Source organism: Leptosomus discolor, chromosome 20 (genome assembly GCF_034619465.1).
Source record: "Leptosomus discolor isolate bLepDis1 chromosome 20, bLepDis1.hap2, whole genome shotgun sequence".
Lineage (NCBI taxonomy): Eukaryota > Metazoa > Chordata > Aves > Leptosomiformes > Leptosomidae > Leptosomus > Leptosomus discolor.
The window spans coordinates 3769360-3787030 of NC_141410.1; the positions used below are offsets into that span (position 1 = coordinate 3769360).

Here is a 17671-nt window from a genome sequence, read left to right on the forward strand (position 1 = left end):
GTACCTACACTCACCTCTTATTCCTCCTCCACCTGCTATTAGCACCGACATGCCTGTGCACAGGGAGAATGATGATTTTAAATCATCTGGCCCATTCAGAGCTGAGTGTTTCTTCCTAATAATACCTTGTCCTGAGACGTCATTATTAAGATCCCTGGTACACGACAGATGGCATCCCACCTCTCCACCAGATTGAGTGAGCTTGGTCAGCCTTGTTTTTTGGGGCTCATGTCACCTTTTTCCCAATTTCAGCCTGTTTCTAGCCATGCTGGAGCAAGACCCAACACCCCAGTGCTCCCCCAGGAACCCTGCTAGTAGCCCAGACCCCCTCAGGGCGTTTCTTCTCACCCATCCTGCACCGCCACTCCGTCAAGGAAAGTTTGATAATCTCCTTAAGCCGATAATTACACCTTATTTATTAGTCTGCATGCGTAATTGCAGACAGGAACTTTTAAGAGCCATGTCAGCCTAATTACTTGCAACAGGGCAAGGCATTGAACCAGTTATCAAGGCCCGCTCGGGTTTGCGTGAGGATTTATTTCCTTTAGGTGCGTAGCTGTAACAGCACGGCAGGAGCATCCCAGGTGGGCACCAAGACCCGTCCTGGGGACCTGCCTTCCCCATCCCGCTTAGAAGCCAGGGAAGAAGGGCAGGAGGATGGTTTGGACAAGTAAAAAACACTCTTATAGCTGGTTAAACGCAACAGAGGCTGGTGCCCATCCTGGTAAAACATCCACGGCCAGGAGTCATCAGAGCTGGCTTTGAAACCGCCTTCTCCTGCGTGAGAAAGCACCCAAAATTCCCCTCCATCTTTTCTGCTCCCCAAAATAAAGGCGTCTGCCTGCTGGGAGACTTCATACCTGGCAATCCAAGAGCAAAGCACCCCATAAAACTGCTTTTCCTCCCGGGGCTGGAGCTGTGCACATGCCCCTGCGCTCGTCCTGCCCACGCTCTCCCCCAGCTTCGCATTAAATTTGTTGCCCTATAAATATCTCCCTCGCTGGGGCATGCTGGATGGCTCCCCCAGGGAGAGAAATAAAGCCACGGGTGGGCTCAGCTTCACCCAAGCTCCTTCATCCTCACCGGTGCGTTGGTTTCACCTCCTCGAAGCTGCCTGCCTCTTCCAAAATAAAGCCAGCGCAGGCAGGAACAGGCAGGAATGGGCAGCGCCTCGTGGCTCGATTGGGATGGGCACCTGTTTGCACCTCCTAAACGCGAAAGGTCAGCTCGAAAGGACTCTGTGGGGGGAACATTTCCCTCCTACTCTTTGTAATAAGGCACGTGCCTGCAGGAAGGGAGCCGCCAAACCACCCCAAAACCCCTCACCAAGCACCCACGGAGCTTAAAACCCCCTTGCACCTACCGGCTCGATCCTCCTCGGGGAGGAGATGCTGGGTGATGCACACGTGAAAACCCTCAGGAATCAGCTCGCTGGGGTTGTTTGCAAGCTCTAGTGCCGGGATCTGTTCCCAGGTCCTCGAAATTAGGGCAGGCAGAGCTTCGGCAGCGGCGGGAAAGTTTATGCAGAGCAGCTCCTAATCTGGCAGATCTGATTTTAAAAAAAAACCCAGAGAACTCCTCTGACCAGATTGACTCTAGCCACGAAACCACAAGCCTCCAGACATCTACATCTGTGTATATATATATCTATATCTATATCTATACGTCCTGTGATGGTTTACCATGTCTGATCTCCCACCTGATAGCAGAGAGCAGAGCCTGCATCACAAACAGCACTTTTGCCTCCTGAAAAATCCTGTTCTTGCACCATAAACTGAGGTTTATTTAGTAACTCACGGGGGAAGTCGCCCAGGCTCCTGCTGCGATGGGGACAGGCAGGTCCTTGCACTTGTCCCCAGCACCTGACACAGGTACAGAGAGGACGCCTCGGCCACCTCTCCGCAGCGCGATTGCCCTGCTCTTTCCTCCCCAAATGAGACACTGCAATGGGTGGCTGCTTTCCCAAAGCCTCTGCAAGAAGGGTTTAATATTTTCCCCACTGCCAGCATAGCTGGAGGAAGACCTCCAGGGGCTTGCAAAGGCCCCAAGATGCTTTGAAAGGCCTCAAAGGCTTGCAAAGAACCCCAAAGGTTTGCAAAGTCTCTGGGAAGTTTGAGAGATCCCAGAAGGCTCGCGAAGACACCCAAAGGCTTGCAAAGACCCCAAGAAGCTCTGAAAGACCCCCAAAGGCTTGCAAAGACCAAATCTGGTTTCCAAAAACCCCAGGAAGCTTGCAAAGACCCTATCCTCCTTCCACACCGATCCCTCAGGCAGGGACCTGTGCAGTGGCAGGGAAATGGGCTCTGCCAGCTCCTTGGGCCACCCAAAAAAAACCCCAAGACCCCCCAAAAAGCCCCAGAGCCACCAGGGTTTCAATCCCATATTTGCTAGCAGGTAAGCCTTGCTCCTAAGGGTGCACCGGTTTCCTTCTGCCTGGCAAGTGCCAGGGGCTTTTACCCATCCCACCGTCACGCCAGCCAGACCGTGGGGGATAGAAATACATTTATACAGAGACGTATGAAACAAACCCCACGAGCAGCTAGAAATACTCCTGCTGATTTTAAAAAACACAAGTGATGTGGTGACCTTGGAGTCTTCCTGTAAGATGAGAAGGACTTGGGGTTGGGTCATTTGATTTTGTTGGGCGTTTTTGGAGGGGTTTTTTTTGTTTTTCTGAAGAAAAGCGAGATTTAAATAGCACCTGTTTTCCTCAGCAACAGCTGAAATACTAAATCCTCAGCTGCGGGAACTGGGAAGTGAAAATTGTAAAAGAGAAGCTGCTTTTTGCTCGTTTTCTTCCACACTGATGGGTTTACACCTCTGTTTCTCCAGCCCACCGGTTCCAGGAGAGCGCAGGGAGATGAGGCCGCCCCGGCCCATGCGATGACAGCTGCTGGCTCTGCTTTGAGTTAAAAAAAGGGAAAATAAGTCTCATACACTCCTGGAGACCAGAGCCTTTTTGTGCAAACATGACAGAGATCTGGTTTGTTTAGGTTTTTTTTCTTTTTAAATTATTTCTGTTCCCTCTTTCACCAGTGTTTCTTACTACTGGGGGTTTAAATAGGTGGGGGTTAAATAGATAAATCAAGGTGCTTCTCAGAAGGAGGGACATTTTCCAGCTGCCAGCAGAGGCAGCTCCTGGTCAGGGTGTCTAAACCAGGGGGTGCTTAACCCAAGGCCCCAGCATGTTTTACACAGCACTGGTGCTGCCCTGAGCACGATGCTCTACGAAAGGCACAGTCTGGGAGCAAAGTGGGGTTTATTTTCTTATGTTCCTCAGGGACAATATCTACAGCCTTTAAAAAAATCCCTGTTGCCACAAATCTCATTTCTGCATGTGCAGAAAAGCGGCAAAACCACCTTTTTTGTGTGCTCAGCAACGCAAAGTCCTCGCTCAGGTTGTGGCAAAAAAAAAGCCACAATCAGGATCTCCTTCAGATGAAAAACTGGATTTGAGCTTATTTCCTATGCCCTAGCCACAGAGGGAAGAGAGCAATAAAAAAGAAAAGCCCGAAAGGGATATAAATAGGGAATGTCAACCTGAACATTTCTGCTCCTCACTAATTGCTTGTGGCTTCCAAAATCTGGGACAGAAGTTTGTTTTTTAAAATGAATATTTAGCTTAATGTTAATAACGAATGCAAACGCCTGCGTGGGCAGCAATTGCTCCTGACGAGCTCCACTGTGGCGTGAGGTGGCAAGCAGCAGGTTCACCATGCAAAACCACCTCTGATTTCCCCTCATCAGCAACTGGCTCCCCAGCTTCCCTCTGAAAATAAGCAGGGGGAAAAAAAAAAAAAGGAGTGTCCTGCTCTAGCCTAAGGGCTGGGAAATTGTATTTCTTCCTCCCAAGAACAGCCGGAGTTTTCCCCTAGAGAACAAAAAAAGAGCAAATCCCCCACAGATGCAAACACCAGCCGAAACCCAAAGCGCTGCAAATTCACCTCCGCGTTGGGCAGCTCGGCCCCGTTTGGGGTCAGGGAGGTGCTGGAGGGACGGGGAGTTGGGGACGGCTGGGGGAGCTCCTCACACAGGGCTGGGAGCTGGGCAGGCTTCGGGCCAGCTGCCCTCCCTCTCCATCCCTTCCCTCCCCTCGGAGATCATTTTCATGGAGCTTTAGAGGGTCCAATCCAACTGCGCCCTCCCTTTGGATGGGGTGGGGGCTGCAAATCAGTCATCCCAAACTTTGCCAGCTCCAAAAGCCAATTGATTTGCTCCAGGGCCAGTCGAGGAGGAGGACAGAGGCGTGCTGGGGAGGAAGGAGGAGCAGCTGGGTGCTGCCGGCGGGGGGGGGCTCAGTGCCACCTAGAGCGGGTGGGGAAGGGTGCGTGTGCCCATCGCCGAGGCATCCAGGCTGCTGGTCGGGGAGATGCTGGGGGACCGCACGCTCCGGCTGCAGCACGGGAACCGCATCGAGGCCCTCTGCGTGCTGGGCACCCACATCTCCGCTGATGTCTATGGGTGAGTGGGACACCCCAATGTTCCCTTTCCTCCTCCATCTCTGCACCTCCACCTTTCTTCTCTCTGTTTATCCTTCTACAAATAGCCCCCTCCTCATTTTTCCGTCTTCTCCCCCAAAACCCCCAACCCTGACGCTGTGATTTAATGCAGTTTGTGGATAAAATCCTCCCCGGGCTTTGCAAATCTGCACAAGCCCCAGGAAAGCTTTGAGCATCCGCATTTGCATGATACAGGATTTACCCCGGGTCTGCGACGGCGATGGGTTTGATCCATTTGCGGTCAACAGATCCAGCATCATCTCGGAAAGCTGCTGGAGAGCAGAGGGATGAGCAGGAGCCACAGGAATGCACCGCAAAGGAGGGGATGCAGCTGGGAGAGGGGAGGAAAACAAGATCTAGTGACCAAGCAGTGTCCTGGGAAAGCATGCAAGCCCCCACAGCACCAACCCTGCTCCCCAAAAACAAACCAAACAGTGTACTTCCAGATAATTATTCTCCCAATGGAAAAAAAAAAAGGTTTAAAAGCTAATTTTGTGGTTAATTCTGGTCTTTGCTACTTTCGCAAATCTCACCCTTGATATTCAAGCCAAGCAGTGCAGCTACAACTCATTTGGCATCTCTCCAGGTCAAATCTCCTCCCAATGGGATTCCCAAAACCCAGAAACAAGGAAACCAAACCAGTTTTTCCATGCATAATTAAATGTAATTTAACAATTTAAGAAACACCCAGGCAGCAGCAAACAAGCGCTCAGATTTCCTTCCCCCCCCCCCCGCCATTGCCGGTGCAGGTTTGGCAGGGCCGTGGGCATCCAGAAACCCAATAAATGATGCTGTAACGGTGATACGGTGCAAGCTCTCGGGTGTCGGCAGCACCCATGCTCAAATGGAGCCTGCACCTCGGGAGCTGCAAGCATTCCGAAAATAATCAGCCTGGAAAGATGGAGAAATGAGGGAAAATGAGACAGGAGAGGAGAAGAAGATCCATAGAGCAACTGGGGAAGAGCAAGGGCACATTGGACAGGGAGCGGTGCAACACCAGCTGCTTTGGGGTTGGATAAAATCACCCTGAAAATTAGAATTTCCCAAGGTAAAGTCGCTCAGCTGGGTTGCCAGGCCATTGCGACGAGCTGTTAAACACCGGGTTTGCCTCAGATGGAAAATAACCGTGGATTTCTCCATTGAAGTGCAAACCCAAGTTCAGTTCCAGTAGCACCGAGCGCTCTGGCTGTGATTATTATAGATAGTAATCTGCACCAGTGGCTACAAACCAGACTCATTTTGCTAAAACAGTGCGTTCTGCTCTAAAAAAGAAAGACACTTTGAGCATTCCCAGGCAGGGAGGAAAGGGCAGAAAGGTGCCGGCGGCCAGCGTGGAGACGCCAGCGTGTCCAGTCTTGGCTGTGTTTCGGACAGTGAAATTAATTGCAGTGAGAACCGGGTGTTTTCAGTGCAAATCTCTAAAAATACAGCATGTTTTGGGCAGGGCGGCCCCGGCTGGGGCAGTGTCCTTCAGCGTGAAGCACACGGAGGGGGTGAGCGTGGAGGTGACATGCCGGAGCCAAGCGGAGGTCGGGTCAGCCCCTGGCAGCGGGACGCGGTGGCCACTGGATGAGGGGACAGTCCTGAGGTTCAGCATGAGCCGGGCCAGCACCGAGGTCAACGACAACAAGGTAAGAAGAAGGGTGCTGGGGTGTGGGACCTCCACAGAGGGAGAACATCCTCCCCCAACCAGGGATTTGGGGGTTTGCAGGTAACAGTCAGCTTTTACGCAGAGGGAGGGCAGCCCATCAACCAAGCCGGGGTCTTCCTCACCGGCATTGGTGAGTACGAAGGTTTCTGCAATGCAGCAATCCCTCTTCACCCCCCTCGGTCCCTCGGAGAGGGGTGCTGCGAGGTGGGGGCAGAGATGGACTCAAATCCACCAGGTCTGGGGGAGCTTCTGCGCCCTACCCAACCTTGCAGTACACGGGGATGACGGTGGGGTTTGTCCATCCAGGGATCTCTCTGGACGTGGACGCAGATCAGGACGGCGTGGTGGAAAAGAACAACCCCAACAAGGTAATTCAGCCTCTTCCACTGCACGGGAAGTCCACGGGCCTGCCAAAGCCTGAGCTCGCTAAGCCCCAGCGGGGTGTTTTAGGCAAGCTGGACCTGGGGTCCCGAGGGACACGGGGCCATCCTGCTCGTCGGCTGCAACAAGGAGAGCCCCTTCACTCCGGCATCGGACTGCAACGATGAAAGGGTATTCAGCAAAGAAGGTAACACAGCTTCAAAAAAAAAACTGTATAAACCAAAAAAATGCTCCGTTATTCTCCCTCTTTAACCTTTCGGGAGATGAAAGTTTGCTTGGGAAGCAGCTGCCCAGGAGCTGCTCTCCACCAAGCTGCTGAGTAAGCTTCCCACATGGGAATTTCTTTCTTTTAATGCCATGCAAACTAACTGAGGTCAAGCAGGGGCATGAAGTAGAGCCAGAAAAATAGCAGAGGTGCCACTGACAGCAGAGCTTGGCCCAGGGATGCTTCACACAGGTGAAAGAAGCTCGGGGCAAGGCATGCGGCCGGCAGCCAGGAATACACCCACCTGTTCCTGGAAAACTAAAACCACAGGGAGCCAGTGCCCATCGGCTTTTTGAGGGCAGGGCCTGGCTGTGCCAGGGCTGTGGAGGGGGGAAAAAAAAAAAAAAGAGGGGGATTTGTTTCAAAGCACAAGCCACAGGCTTTGCTAGCAGGACCATAGGTGGTTTTTCCAGCTTCCAAAGGCTGGTAGCAAGGGAAGAGCAGATTTCTCAGCATGGGAGATGCGAAGCCCAGGAGGAAGAATGCAAGCCGGCCAGAGCTGCATGGTGCAATCACCCATCACCCATTTTTTTGTTGTTGTTTGCACCCCAGATTTGTTGGACATGTCTCAGATGGTCTTGAGGACCGAAGGGCCACAGCGCCTGCCCCAGGGGTATGAAATCGTTCTCTATATTCCTGTCTCCGACGCAGACAAAGTTGGGGTCTTTCATGTGCAGAGTAAGTCCTTCCTTACCTCCTCCTCTGCCGCCCCTTCCTTCTCCTTTGTGGTGCTTTTGAGATCCCTGCAAGCTTTCCATCTCTGGCCTTGTCCTCCCCACGCTCTTCAAAAGTCACTTTGGAAGCAAATCACGCCCTCTGCATCCCTTCTCCAAATTTTTCCAACGTTGAATATTCTCTTATCAATCAGTTGGAAAACCTCGGAGATGAAGAAGCAGAGGCACAAGGCCATAAAGCCATCTATCCAAGGTCATCCAGCAAAGGAGTAGCAAAAAAAGGCCAGGTGTCCTGACACCCAGATGTTTTATCCGTGATGGTAACATGCTCTACAACTCATTTTCTCCTCCTTCTTCCTTGTTGTGGGCACAGTGATTTATTCTCTGGGACCAAAAGCCTTCATCTGGCCCAGAAATGTGCCATTAAGTAGCTTGGTCTTCTCCCTCCATGCAAAGGCAGCCTGTCAGCAGGAGGATTGGTGGCTTTGTCATCCTGTGGCAGGTCAGAGGGGGTTACAAGGGCAGAAAGTGCATGAAACCATCCTCCCAAAGACTGCTCCAACCAAGGAAAGGCTGAGATGTTTTTCCTCACCCTTCTTGTGCCTGTCTGCAAAACTGCAAGCCCCTTAACTGCTGTTTTAAGAGCTTCTGCCAGACGAAGTGGTGTCCACCCACAGAAATGGGGAAGCTCCAGCACAGATGGACTGTGGTACCTCCTTGCACACAAGCAAAATAGGCTTGAAACCACCACCGAACCTTTGGAAGTTGTCCACCTTCCCCTTTCTCTTCTTGCAGACCCCTTCTTTGGGCAGCGCTACGTCCACGTGCTGGGCCAGAGGAAGCTGTACCACATCGTGCAGTACACCGGTGGGGCCGCTGAGCTCGATTTTTTCGTCGAGGGCCTCCGCTTTCCTGATGACACCTTCTCTGGGATGGTCTCCATCCATGTCAGCCTCCTGGAGACACTGGCTGAGGTCTGGGGGCTCCAGGGAAGGGGTGCGGATGAGAGGCTGCCACAGCCCAAGGGGCATGGAGAAGGGGATGGGGATTGAATGGAGTGGAGTCCCCATGAATTTACCCCAAAAATGACCTCAGGGGTAGGGTATTTGGGGGAAACAATGGTAAAGTGGGTGTGGAAAGTTCCTGATTTCTGCTTGCCTCCCCCAGGCTACCCCCCATACACCAGTCTTCACCGACACGGTAGTGTTCAGGGTAGCACCATGGATCATGAGCCCCAACACTTTGACACCGGTGAACGTCTTTGTCTGCAGGTAAAGGCCAAGGGATGATGCCTTCCCAGCTAAATCGGCATCAGGCCAGTGGTATCCCTGAAGGTCACTGAGGCAGGCTGGGGAGGTGACGGGCAGAGGGAAAGGCAGCTGCCTGCAGGGGATATCCATCCCCCAGCAGCCCTTCATCCCCTTCCCCCCTGCAATCCACTTTCTCAGCATGAAGGACAACTACCTCTTCATCAAGGAGATAAAAAACCTGGTGAACAAGGCCAGCTGTGAGCTGAAGGCTTGCTTCGGCTACATCAACCGGGGGGATCGCTGGATGCAGGTAGGTGGGCTCCAGAGAGGGGGCAAAGCTTTCCCTCCCTGCTGATGTGCCCCACGAGGGTTTTCCTCCCTTTTTTTAGGATGAGATTGAGTTTGGCTACACCCATGCTCCCCACAAAAGTTTCCCAGTGGTGCTGGACTCCCCTCGAGAGGGAGGGCTGGAGCAATTCCCCATCAAGGAGCTGCTGGTAAGAGCAGGACAGTCGCTTGCATTGCCTGAGGAGCAGCTTGCAGGTTTTTATGCTTAGCCTGTTTCTAAACCCACTCCTAAAACCCTGCTTGCATTTGGCTCCTTGGAGGCCCTATAATGAATTGCCTGAAAAATGAGAGTGTAACACCTCTGCATGCCACTGCACGGAGATACCACCCCGTCCACTTCCAGCTGGGAGGTCACTAACAGCCTCACCCTCCCCTCAAACCAAGGATCAGAGCCTGATCCACATCCCGACCACCTGGAAAACTTTTTATCCAGAAGGTGCTGGATGAGAGGGGAAAGGAGGAACTCTCAAGCCTCTGGGAACAAAAGACTCCTGCCAAGCTGTGGGACAGGAGTGGATCTCTTCACCCTGAGTGTCCCAGCAAGGGGCTGGTTTTTCCTTTCCTCCTCTCTGCCTGTGAAGATGCAGCAGCTCCTGAGCAGGAGAAGAAAGGAAAGCATGAGAGGGGTCAATTTACTTTTTCGGAAGAGAACAAGATGCAGCCAGCTGCCAAAAACATCCCTGTGGGGCTCCTTTGCCAAGGCACGCAAAGAAAGCTGCCTGGGAGAGCAGTGACCCTGGCCAGGGGCATTTTGGGAGAGCCAAGCAAAGACAAGCATGGGAAAAAGATGGATTGAATGATCCCTTTGAGATATCCCCATGCAGAAAGGGCAGGATAGCCCTGAGTAGCCACCAAACCTCTCCCCCATACACCCAGCCAGCCGCCTCAAGCCCTGGTCTTCTCCCCTACAGTAACGGGAGGACAGCTCACTTTTTTTTTTTTCTGCACGTCACTTTGGGAAGGTTAAGGGCTTTCGAAAGCATTGAAACACACTGTTTCTCATGCCTGAAATGAGTACATACAGTCCCTGATCCATCAGCCAGGGTGGGAATAGCACCCTGATCCGCTCCTTCGCAAATAAGCCGGGCAACCGCTCCTGTCTGCCCTCTTTAGGAATTGCTTTGCTTCATATTTAGAGAAGCAATTTCAGCCTTTGGAGCTGCTAACACATTATACTCCAATTTCTGCTTTGAAGCCTCCCCTAATCCCCACTCCTATTATTCCAATCTCATTTTCCAGCAAGGAATATTTAGCCAAAAGCAACACACACAGGTCCTCCTCCCGCCCTGGCCAAGCCCTAAGCCCCTGGGACCCTGCGCCAGGGAAAAAGGAGACGAGAGGGAATTAGCCCCTCAAAATCAATCTGGAACTGATAGGACTTGGATGCGACCCGCAAACCTGGGATGAACCAGCGCCTTGACAGTTGAAACCGTACCGGCTCCGTGGTTTATTAAACTGAAATAAGCTGAGAGCAGGTGTTTCACACTCAGTCCCTCCCGCAGCACCCAGAGAAAGGATCTAACCCCCGGCCATCTTCCAGATAGGCGCCCCAAAAACGCACAGGGAGTCTCGGGGAAAGGCAGCAGCAGCTCCCTGCTTCTCCAAAAACCTTCCATTAAAAAAAAAAAAAAAAAAAAAGCAACTTCTCGATTATAACCATGCCCCCTCAGGTCTCCCTGCTCATTTTTACCGACCTGTATATTTGGTTCCCCCCTATGGAAACCCAACACTAATAAGTGATTGAGATTTACCGCAAACCCAGCAGACACCTGATCTTGTCCCAGGGGCTGCCGTAAGCTCCAAGCCCCTGTTGACTTGAACCAGAGAGCAAGGACAGGTTCAAGGCAGGATTTTTTTGTCCCACCGCTGCCATTTTTGCCCTGCTTTTACCATTGCAACCTCTTCCTTGGGCATTTGGCCCTGCCGCATCGCAACCGGGGGTTAATTACCCCTGCATGCACAACGCCTTAAATCCCAGATATATTAAGTCTTGAAAATCAGGGCTTAAATAGGATTTAAGTGAAGTACAGCCCTTCGGGTGGCTCTTATGCCTGGGGTGGATTTACCTTCAGGGGCTGAAGTTCATCTAGCTCAACAAGAGCCATCCAGCAACTCAGCTTCAGGGCTACCCCAGCACCTAATTAGCTTAATGCTGGCACTTAAACATTGGCTGCAAGATAGCAGAGATCTCTCCCGAGCTCAGCACCCCAGCTCTGCCCCTGGCATTTGCCATTTATTCCTGAGCCCAGATGATCCAGAGACTCAGATCCTCTTGCCTTTCCTTTAGCTTCTCCCCATCCATGGAGAGGCTTCACTCTTCAGATTTTTTTACCCACTGGAGCAGGTCTGAGCCCAGAAGGAGGGATAAAAGCAAAGGCAGGGGGGACTCAGGGCAAAGCCCACAGCAATTTCTCTTTCCCCAGGGCCCTGACTTTGGCTACGTGTGCAGAGAGCCCCTCTTTGAAGCCATCACCAGTCTCGACTCCTTCGGCAACCTGGAGGTCAGCCCACCCGTAACCGTGGCAGGGAAGGAGTATCCCCTGGGGAGGATCCTCATCGGCAGCAGCTTCCCCACGTAAGAGATGGGAAACCCACATGTTTGGGAGCAAAGGAGCCAGAAGTGCCCCTAAAGTTCGTCAAAGTCATGTTAATGGGCTTAATTAGCCATTCCCTGACCAGCTGCAGGTGTGGTCCTCTGTGGGGTGGGGGCGCCCAACCCCACTGCTCAATCTCTGCCTTCACATTTGCACCCTCCTTTCTTTCCTCCACCTTGGTAGCAATTTATGTGTACGTACATATTGATGCATAAATATTTATTCCCCTTATTCCCTCTCTTGGGGGGCTAATTCGCCCCCAGATCCGCAGGGAGGAGAATGACCAGAATGGTGCGGGATTTCCTCTACGCCCAGCAAGTGCAGGCTCCTGTGGAACTCTACTCCGACTGGTTGTCCGAGGGCCACGTCACCGAGTTTGTCACTTTTGTGCCCACCTCTGACACAAAGGTACTCCAGAACCCCATGCTTCTCCACAGTTTCTCTTCTGAGCAGCTAATCCCATTGGGGCACCTCTAAGGAAAACCCCAAAGCTCCTTTCCTTGACAGTCCCAGACAGTTACTTGCTTGGGTTCTCACTGTCCCCAAAGTAAGGGCTCTGACTACCAGAAGGGACATGCTGAGCTAATAATCGACACAGATAGAAGAAAAAAAGATGCCTGCGAAGGTAGCCCAAGAAATTTAAACTTCAGTTTTCACATGGGCTGGCCAGGGCTCACAGCTGCTCAGCATCTCCCAGATGTTTTCAGAAGCCAGCTCTTCCCTCTAGCCTGGTTTATACCGCTTCCGAGACAAGACTTTTTCCCCCTGGGAAAACCATGCCTTGACCTGGACGGTTCAGAAAAGGAGTATTTATGCACACGCAGCCCCCACAAACCCTCTGTGCGGTGTTTTTGCCCTCCTCAGGGCCGTGCTAAGCCCCCGTAAGATGCCACCCCACAGCAAGCAGCCCCCTGCACTCCACCGAGGAGACCATTCCTGCTGGTGGGAAGCAAGCCAGGACGCTCACAGAGCTCAGACCCTACAAATTCACAATTTTCACTTTTCCATAGGATTAGCTCAATGCTGATTTTCGATCTCCTGGGAAAACCAGAGCATGATTATCCCCTTGCTCCATCCTCTCCCCTGCATTGCAATGCCAGCCCAGAAATAAAAAATACCACCCTAGACAGCAGCCACACTCCTCACTCACCATCTCAGCTCGCCCAGACCTCCAGCAAACACCCTCCCGGGGGTTTATATACCCCACCTGGGGTGGGCAGGATTGGACCCAGCAGTTTAACCCCTCGGGGGTGGTTTGGTGGGTATTTGCCGACAGCGTAAATCACTGCACCTCATTCAGATACATCCCCTCAGCACTGCATTAAAAAAAAGGCACTAAATAACAGCAAAAATGCCTAACTTTAAGAGTTTTAAGCTCAGGTTCCTTGTAAAAATAAGCCCCTGAGGTCCCCCAAGGCTTTGGATAAGGTTCTTTCGGTGACCGCTCTCCTTCTTCTCTTGCCCCAGCGGTTTCGGATGCTGATGGCCAGCCCCGCGGCGTGCTACAAGCTCTTTCGGGAGAAGCAGAAGGAGGGCCAGGGTGAAGCCACCATGTTCAAAGGCAAGGGGACAAGGGGTGGCTTTGGCCGAGCTCTGATGTCGGCTGAGACAGCCGGAGCCGCCCTGCAGAGCAGCCGGCCTGAGGGTGGCAGCGCCTGGCCGACGTGCGGCTCTCGGGGGCGGGGGGGGACGTGGGGACATTTTCCCACCCGCTTGCCCTTCATGGCTGGCAAGCGGGATGCCTGCCCACCATACCCAGCCTCCTCACGCCCTATTTTGGGAAAGTGAGTGGGATGGGAGGGATAAAGGCCTCTGCACGGAGCGGGTGCTTGCTTGGTGGGATGGAGCATCTCTAAATGCCAGCGGAGCTCCAGCACAGAGTGGGACAACGGGGCGCTCTCACGTCACCCCGAATTAGCACCGTTTTTCCTTGCTTCCCCTTCCCTCCCTGCAGCAATGACATTTCGGTTGCCAGTTGGGGCACCCTTTAATTGTGGTTTTGAACCTCATCCGTCCACGATGGGGTTGGGAGAAGGTCTCCATACCTTCGTGGGTGCCTCTGGGTCACTGCCAGCTGCCTGGGACCCGGCTGTCCCCAAATAAGGGGCGGCCTCCGAGGAGGTGGCGGCTCTGGTTTTATGGAGCTGAGTGGAGAAATTTAGCAGGTAATGATTTCTGTGGGCAGCAGGATGGATGGCAGGACTTTTCCAACGCTCTTTCCAACAGGGAGAGGTTTTCTTCCCACCCTGTTTCCCAATAAACTAAGAATTGGGACTCCCAGCAGCCTTAACCCCAAGCTCAGGAAATCGGGATTTTGGGGACTTTCTCCATCTCTGTATCCCATCTTAAGCAGGCTTCTGCTAGCGCCACTTCATTTTGACAGGGGTTTGCATTTGTAGGGTACTCGGGGACAGACACGAAACGGGTCACCATTAACAAGGTCCTTTCCAGTGACATCCTGGTGCAACAGAACCAGTATGTCCAGGTAATAACTGATATTTCTGGTAATAATCGCTGTTTTTTGCAATAACCACCCCAGAGTGGTGCAAACCCTTAAGGGAGGTGTTGCATTTTGGCTCTCCTCCTGCATGAGACGGTTTCGGGGACCGTGCCCACCTGTGTCCCCTGCCTCGACCTGCTCTTCTCCGTCCTCTCCAGCGCTGCATCGACTGGAACAGGGATATCCTCAAGACGGAACTGGGGTTGACGGAGGAGGACATCATCGACCTGCCAGCCCTCTTCAAGCTCGACAAGCAGGGCAAAGCCGTGCCGTACTTCCCCAACATGGTGAGAAGGGGCTCCGCTCCCCAGGTCCTCTCCAAAAAACAGCTCATTCAGCCAGGATGAGTCGCCAAAGTTGTCCCAAAAAAAGCATCATATTTCCAGCTGCCCAGAAAAAGAAAATAACTCCAGCCAGGCTCAGATAAGCCCACGTCTACCATAACTTTGCAGCTTTGTGTTGCTTGCGGTGGGGTTAACCCACGTAGTTTTGAGGCTAAAACCTTTCAAAGCGGTGAAATTGCAAGGCGTGGGGCACATTTTAATGACAAAAAAGGGGAAAACGATGCTGGATTTGGGGGCCTCAGAGATGGTGGCTGCAACAAGTGGCGTCGATGCCCCATTTTGGGGTGAGGCTGATGGAGGTGGGCGGCCAGCGGCCGTCCTTCGGCTTCATCAGTCCCAATGCCGCTGGGCTCCCCTTGTGTCACCCCGCAGGTCACCATGATCGTCCTGGCCAAGAACCTGGGCATCCCCAAACCCTTTGGCCCCGTGATGGGGGGCGAATGCTGCCTGGAGCGGCGGACCCGCTCCCTCCTCGAGCCGCTGGGCCTACGCTGCTACTTCCTCGAGGAGGTGGCCTCCTACCACGGCAGTCTCGGGGAGGTCCGCTGCGGCACCAACGTCCAGCGGCAGCCCTTCGCCTTCAAATGGTGGCACGTAACTCCATAGTTGGGCCTCCTTCCCCCTCCACCCTCGCCCTCGGTGGCTTTTTTGGCGTGTGTTGCTTGAGATTCAGTTAATAAATAAATTTGCTGTGAGGAAAGAGCCGGGAAATTCAATAAGAACGGGCGATAACTGATCTGGGGAATAAAGAGTTAATTTAGCATGGGTTGGTAAAAAGTAGAAATTAGCTAGCTAGACTTAGCACAAGATAAGGGAGCAGAAGCGGCCTTGAAATGTTTGAGACAGTAGGAACAGCTTGGGTGAGAAAGAAGGGTTGCAAATCTGCAGCGGTCAGAAAAACTTCTCTACGCCCAGTTAGAGACGTCCTTTATTAACGCTGCGCACCGGGGACACGGGATCCTTCCCAAGGATGTCCGCCTGCACACTGCAACCAACGAGTATTTCTATATTCAATTCATAGGTATTTAGCTTATACAATGCATATTCATTCTCTTCCTCTCGATGACTGGTTCTTCTTTCCTCGCTTCTGATGCAAATTAGCGCACAGCCTCTGTCCATTGTTCCCCTTTGAGTAGGGGCTATCATTTGGGCAGGTGGCCCGTGAGTCGGAGGTCTCGACCGCTCCTCGAATTGACTGCGGATGGTCAGGGAACACGTCCTTGGCTCGCAGCTGCTTTGGTCATGATTCAAGGATTACACACAGCGGGTACCGTAATAAATCCTGTCTGGCAGACATCTTGGACTACAACAGACTGTCCTTGTTTCTAACCACGAACAGAGCATTGGTTAATGAAGACCTTCGGTCTGGGATTTTACAGGGGCGTGCTAGCAGCATTGGCAATAGAGATTGTATTTCGTATTTGATCATTTATTCCCTTTGAGACTTACTTTCCCAGCATAATCATTAGTCTCTCCTACTAATATTCACTAATTAGGATTCTTGCTATTCAAATCAAGATGGGAAAAGTAAGGGGATTTCTAAGCAGTACCCTAAAATCCTCCATCTGGTGATTTCTGCAACATTTCCCCCCTTTGAAAGTATTGATAATCATACTCAATACTTTCACTTATTCATAGGACATTATCACTGAATCCCAAGTTATTCCTAGGGCTTTGCTCCTATCTTGCACTACGGTTGTTACAAAATGTGGGCCCCTATCTGATGATATCTCGAGGGGCATCCCAAACCTTGGGATTATTTCCTGTAAAAGTCACTGAACTCTTTCTTTAGCTTGATTTGTACGGCAGGGAAAGGCCTCTGGCCATCCAGAAAGGTATCAACCCCAACCAGTACATACCGATACCTCCTATATCTGGGTACTTCAGTCAAATCAATCTGCCAGTAATCACCAGGTTGCATCCCAGTTTTCAGTTTACCTATTTGGACTTTTTTCTGTACAACCCGATTATTTTTTAGACATTTAATAATTGAGCTCATTTCTCATCTTCTTTTGAGTATTTAGGAGATTCTTTAGGGAGCGTTACAGTTCTGGTGGGAATTAGTGCCGTCTGTAGTGCTCGCTGTTGGGCTGTATTCCTGGCAGCTTGATCTGCAGGTCTATTCCCTTCGGCTATTTCTGTATTTCCTGTCTGATGTGCTTTACAGCGCATGATTGGCACTTGGGCCGGTTTTTGAACCGCCAATAACAATTGTAATATTTCTTTTTGATGGTTTCTATTTGCCCCCTGGGAGGACAATAGTCCTCCTTCTTTCCATAAGGCCCCATGGACACGGACCACTCCAAAAGCACATTTTGAGCCTGTCCATACTCGTGCGTAGTCTGAGGTTCAGGAACGGCACCAATTGCTCCTTTTCGATCAGTTCCCAGCTTTCTCTGTCCCTTTGAAATCTCAAAACCCAAGTATATGACTGTTTGGCTTGTTATCTGGGCTGTGTTCTTAGATACTTTGTACCCATTAAGTCCCAGAAATTTAAAAGTTCAATGGTTACGCGTGTACAAGCCGATCGTTCTTCTGTAGCTGTCAGAATGTGTCCGCATGCTGTAGGAGCAGGTGTTCTGGCCATGAAGTCACCATCTTCTCCTTTGTCCAGCTTTCCAGTTCCTTTCCCAGCTGGCTACCGAAGATCGTTGGGCTGGTTTTACCTCCTTGGGGCAGTCGTGTCCACGTTAGCTGCACTTTGTGCCCTGTCTGTGGGTTTTCTCACTCAAAAGCAAACAATTTACGACTCTCCTGTTCCAGGGGTATGCAAAAGAAAGCATCTTTCAAATCAAGCACTGTAAACGACTGCTGTGTCTCTTTAAGGGCAGTCAATAACGTCTATGGGTTTGCCACCACTGGGTGGATGTCTTTTACAATCTGGTTTATAGCTCCCAAATCCTGCACTAACCTATAGACACCTGAAGGCTTCTGTACTGGTAAAATAGGAGTATTTGACTCACGTGCCTCTAAAATTTTGTACTCCAAAAATTTATCAATTAACTTTTTAATTCCCTGTTTTGTTTTAGGTTTGATTGGATATTGTTTAATCCTTGCCAGTCTTGCACCTTCCTTTAACTCAATTTTTATATGTCGTGTCAATTTAGATTTTCCTGGGATATCAGTTTCCCATACCACAGGGATTACTGTATAATTCACTTCTGG

At 51.5% G+C, this 17671-nt stretch overlaps 1 protein-coding gene across 2 annotated transcripts; it reads left to right on the top strand.

Moving 5' to 3' along the window:
- Positions 1 to 4369: 4369 nt before the first annotated feature.
- On the top strand, positions 4370 to 15112 carry LOC104348782 (protein-arginine deiminase type-2). 2 transcript variants are annotated; one of them, XM_086476118.1, is made up of 16 exons: positions 4370 to 4461; positions 5944 to 6130; positions 6211 to 6280; positions 6457 to 6518; positions 6601 to 6718; positions 7349 to 7474; positions 8266 to 8444; positions 8638 to 8741; positions 8919 to 9030; positions 9110 to 9217; positions 11492 to 11643; positions 11926 to 12070; positions 13130 to 13238; positions 14077 to 14147; positions 14321 to 14449; positions 14879 to 15112. In XM_086476118.1, exons 1-16 carry the CDS (start codon positions 4370 to 4372, stop codon positions 15110 to 15112), a joined length of 1998 nt encoding a protein of 665 aa, XP_086332244.1. The 2 variants fall into 2 exon arrangements, with proteins under 2 accessions (XP_086332244.1, XP_009952444.2); XM_009954142.2 differs by having other exon boundaries at positions 13130 to 13223; positions 14062 to 14147.
- The last annotated feature ends 2559 nt before the right edge of the window (positions 15113 to 17671 follow it).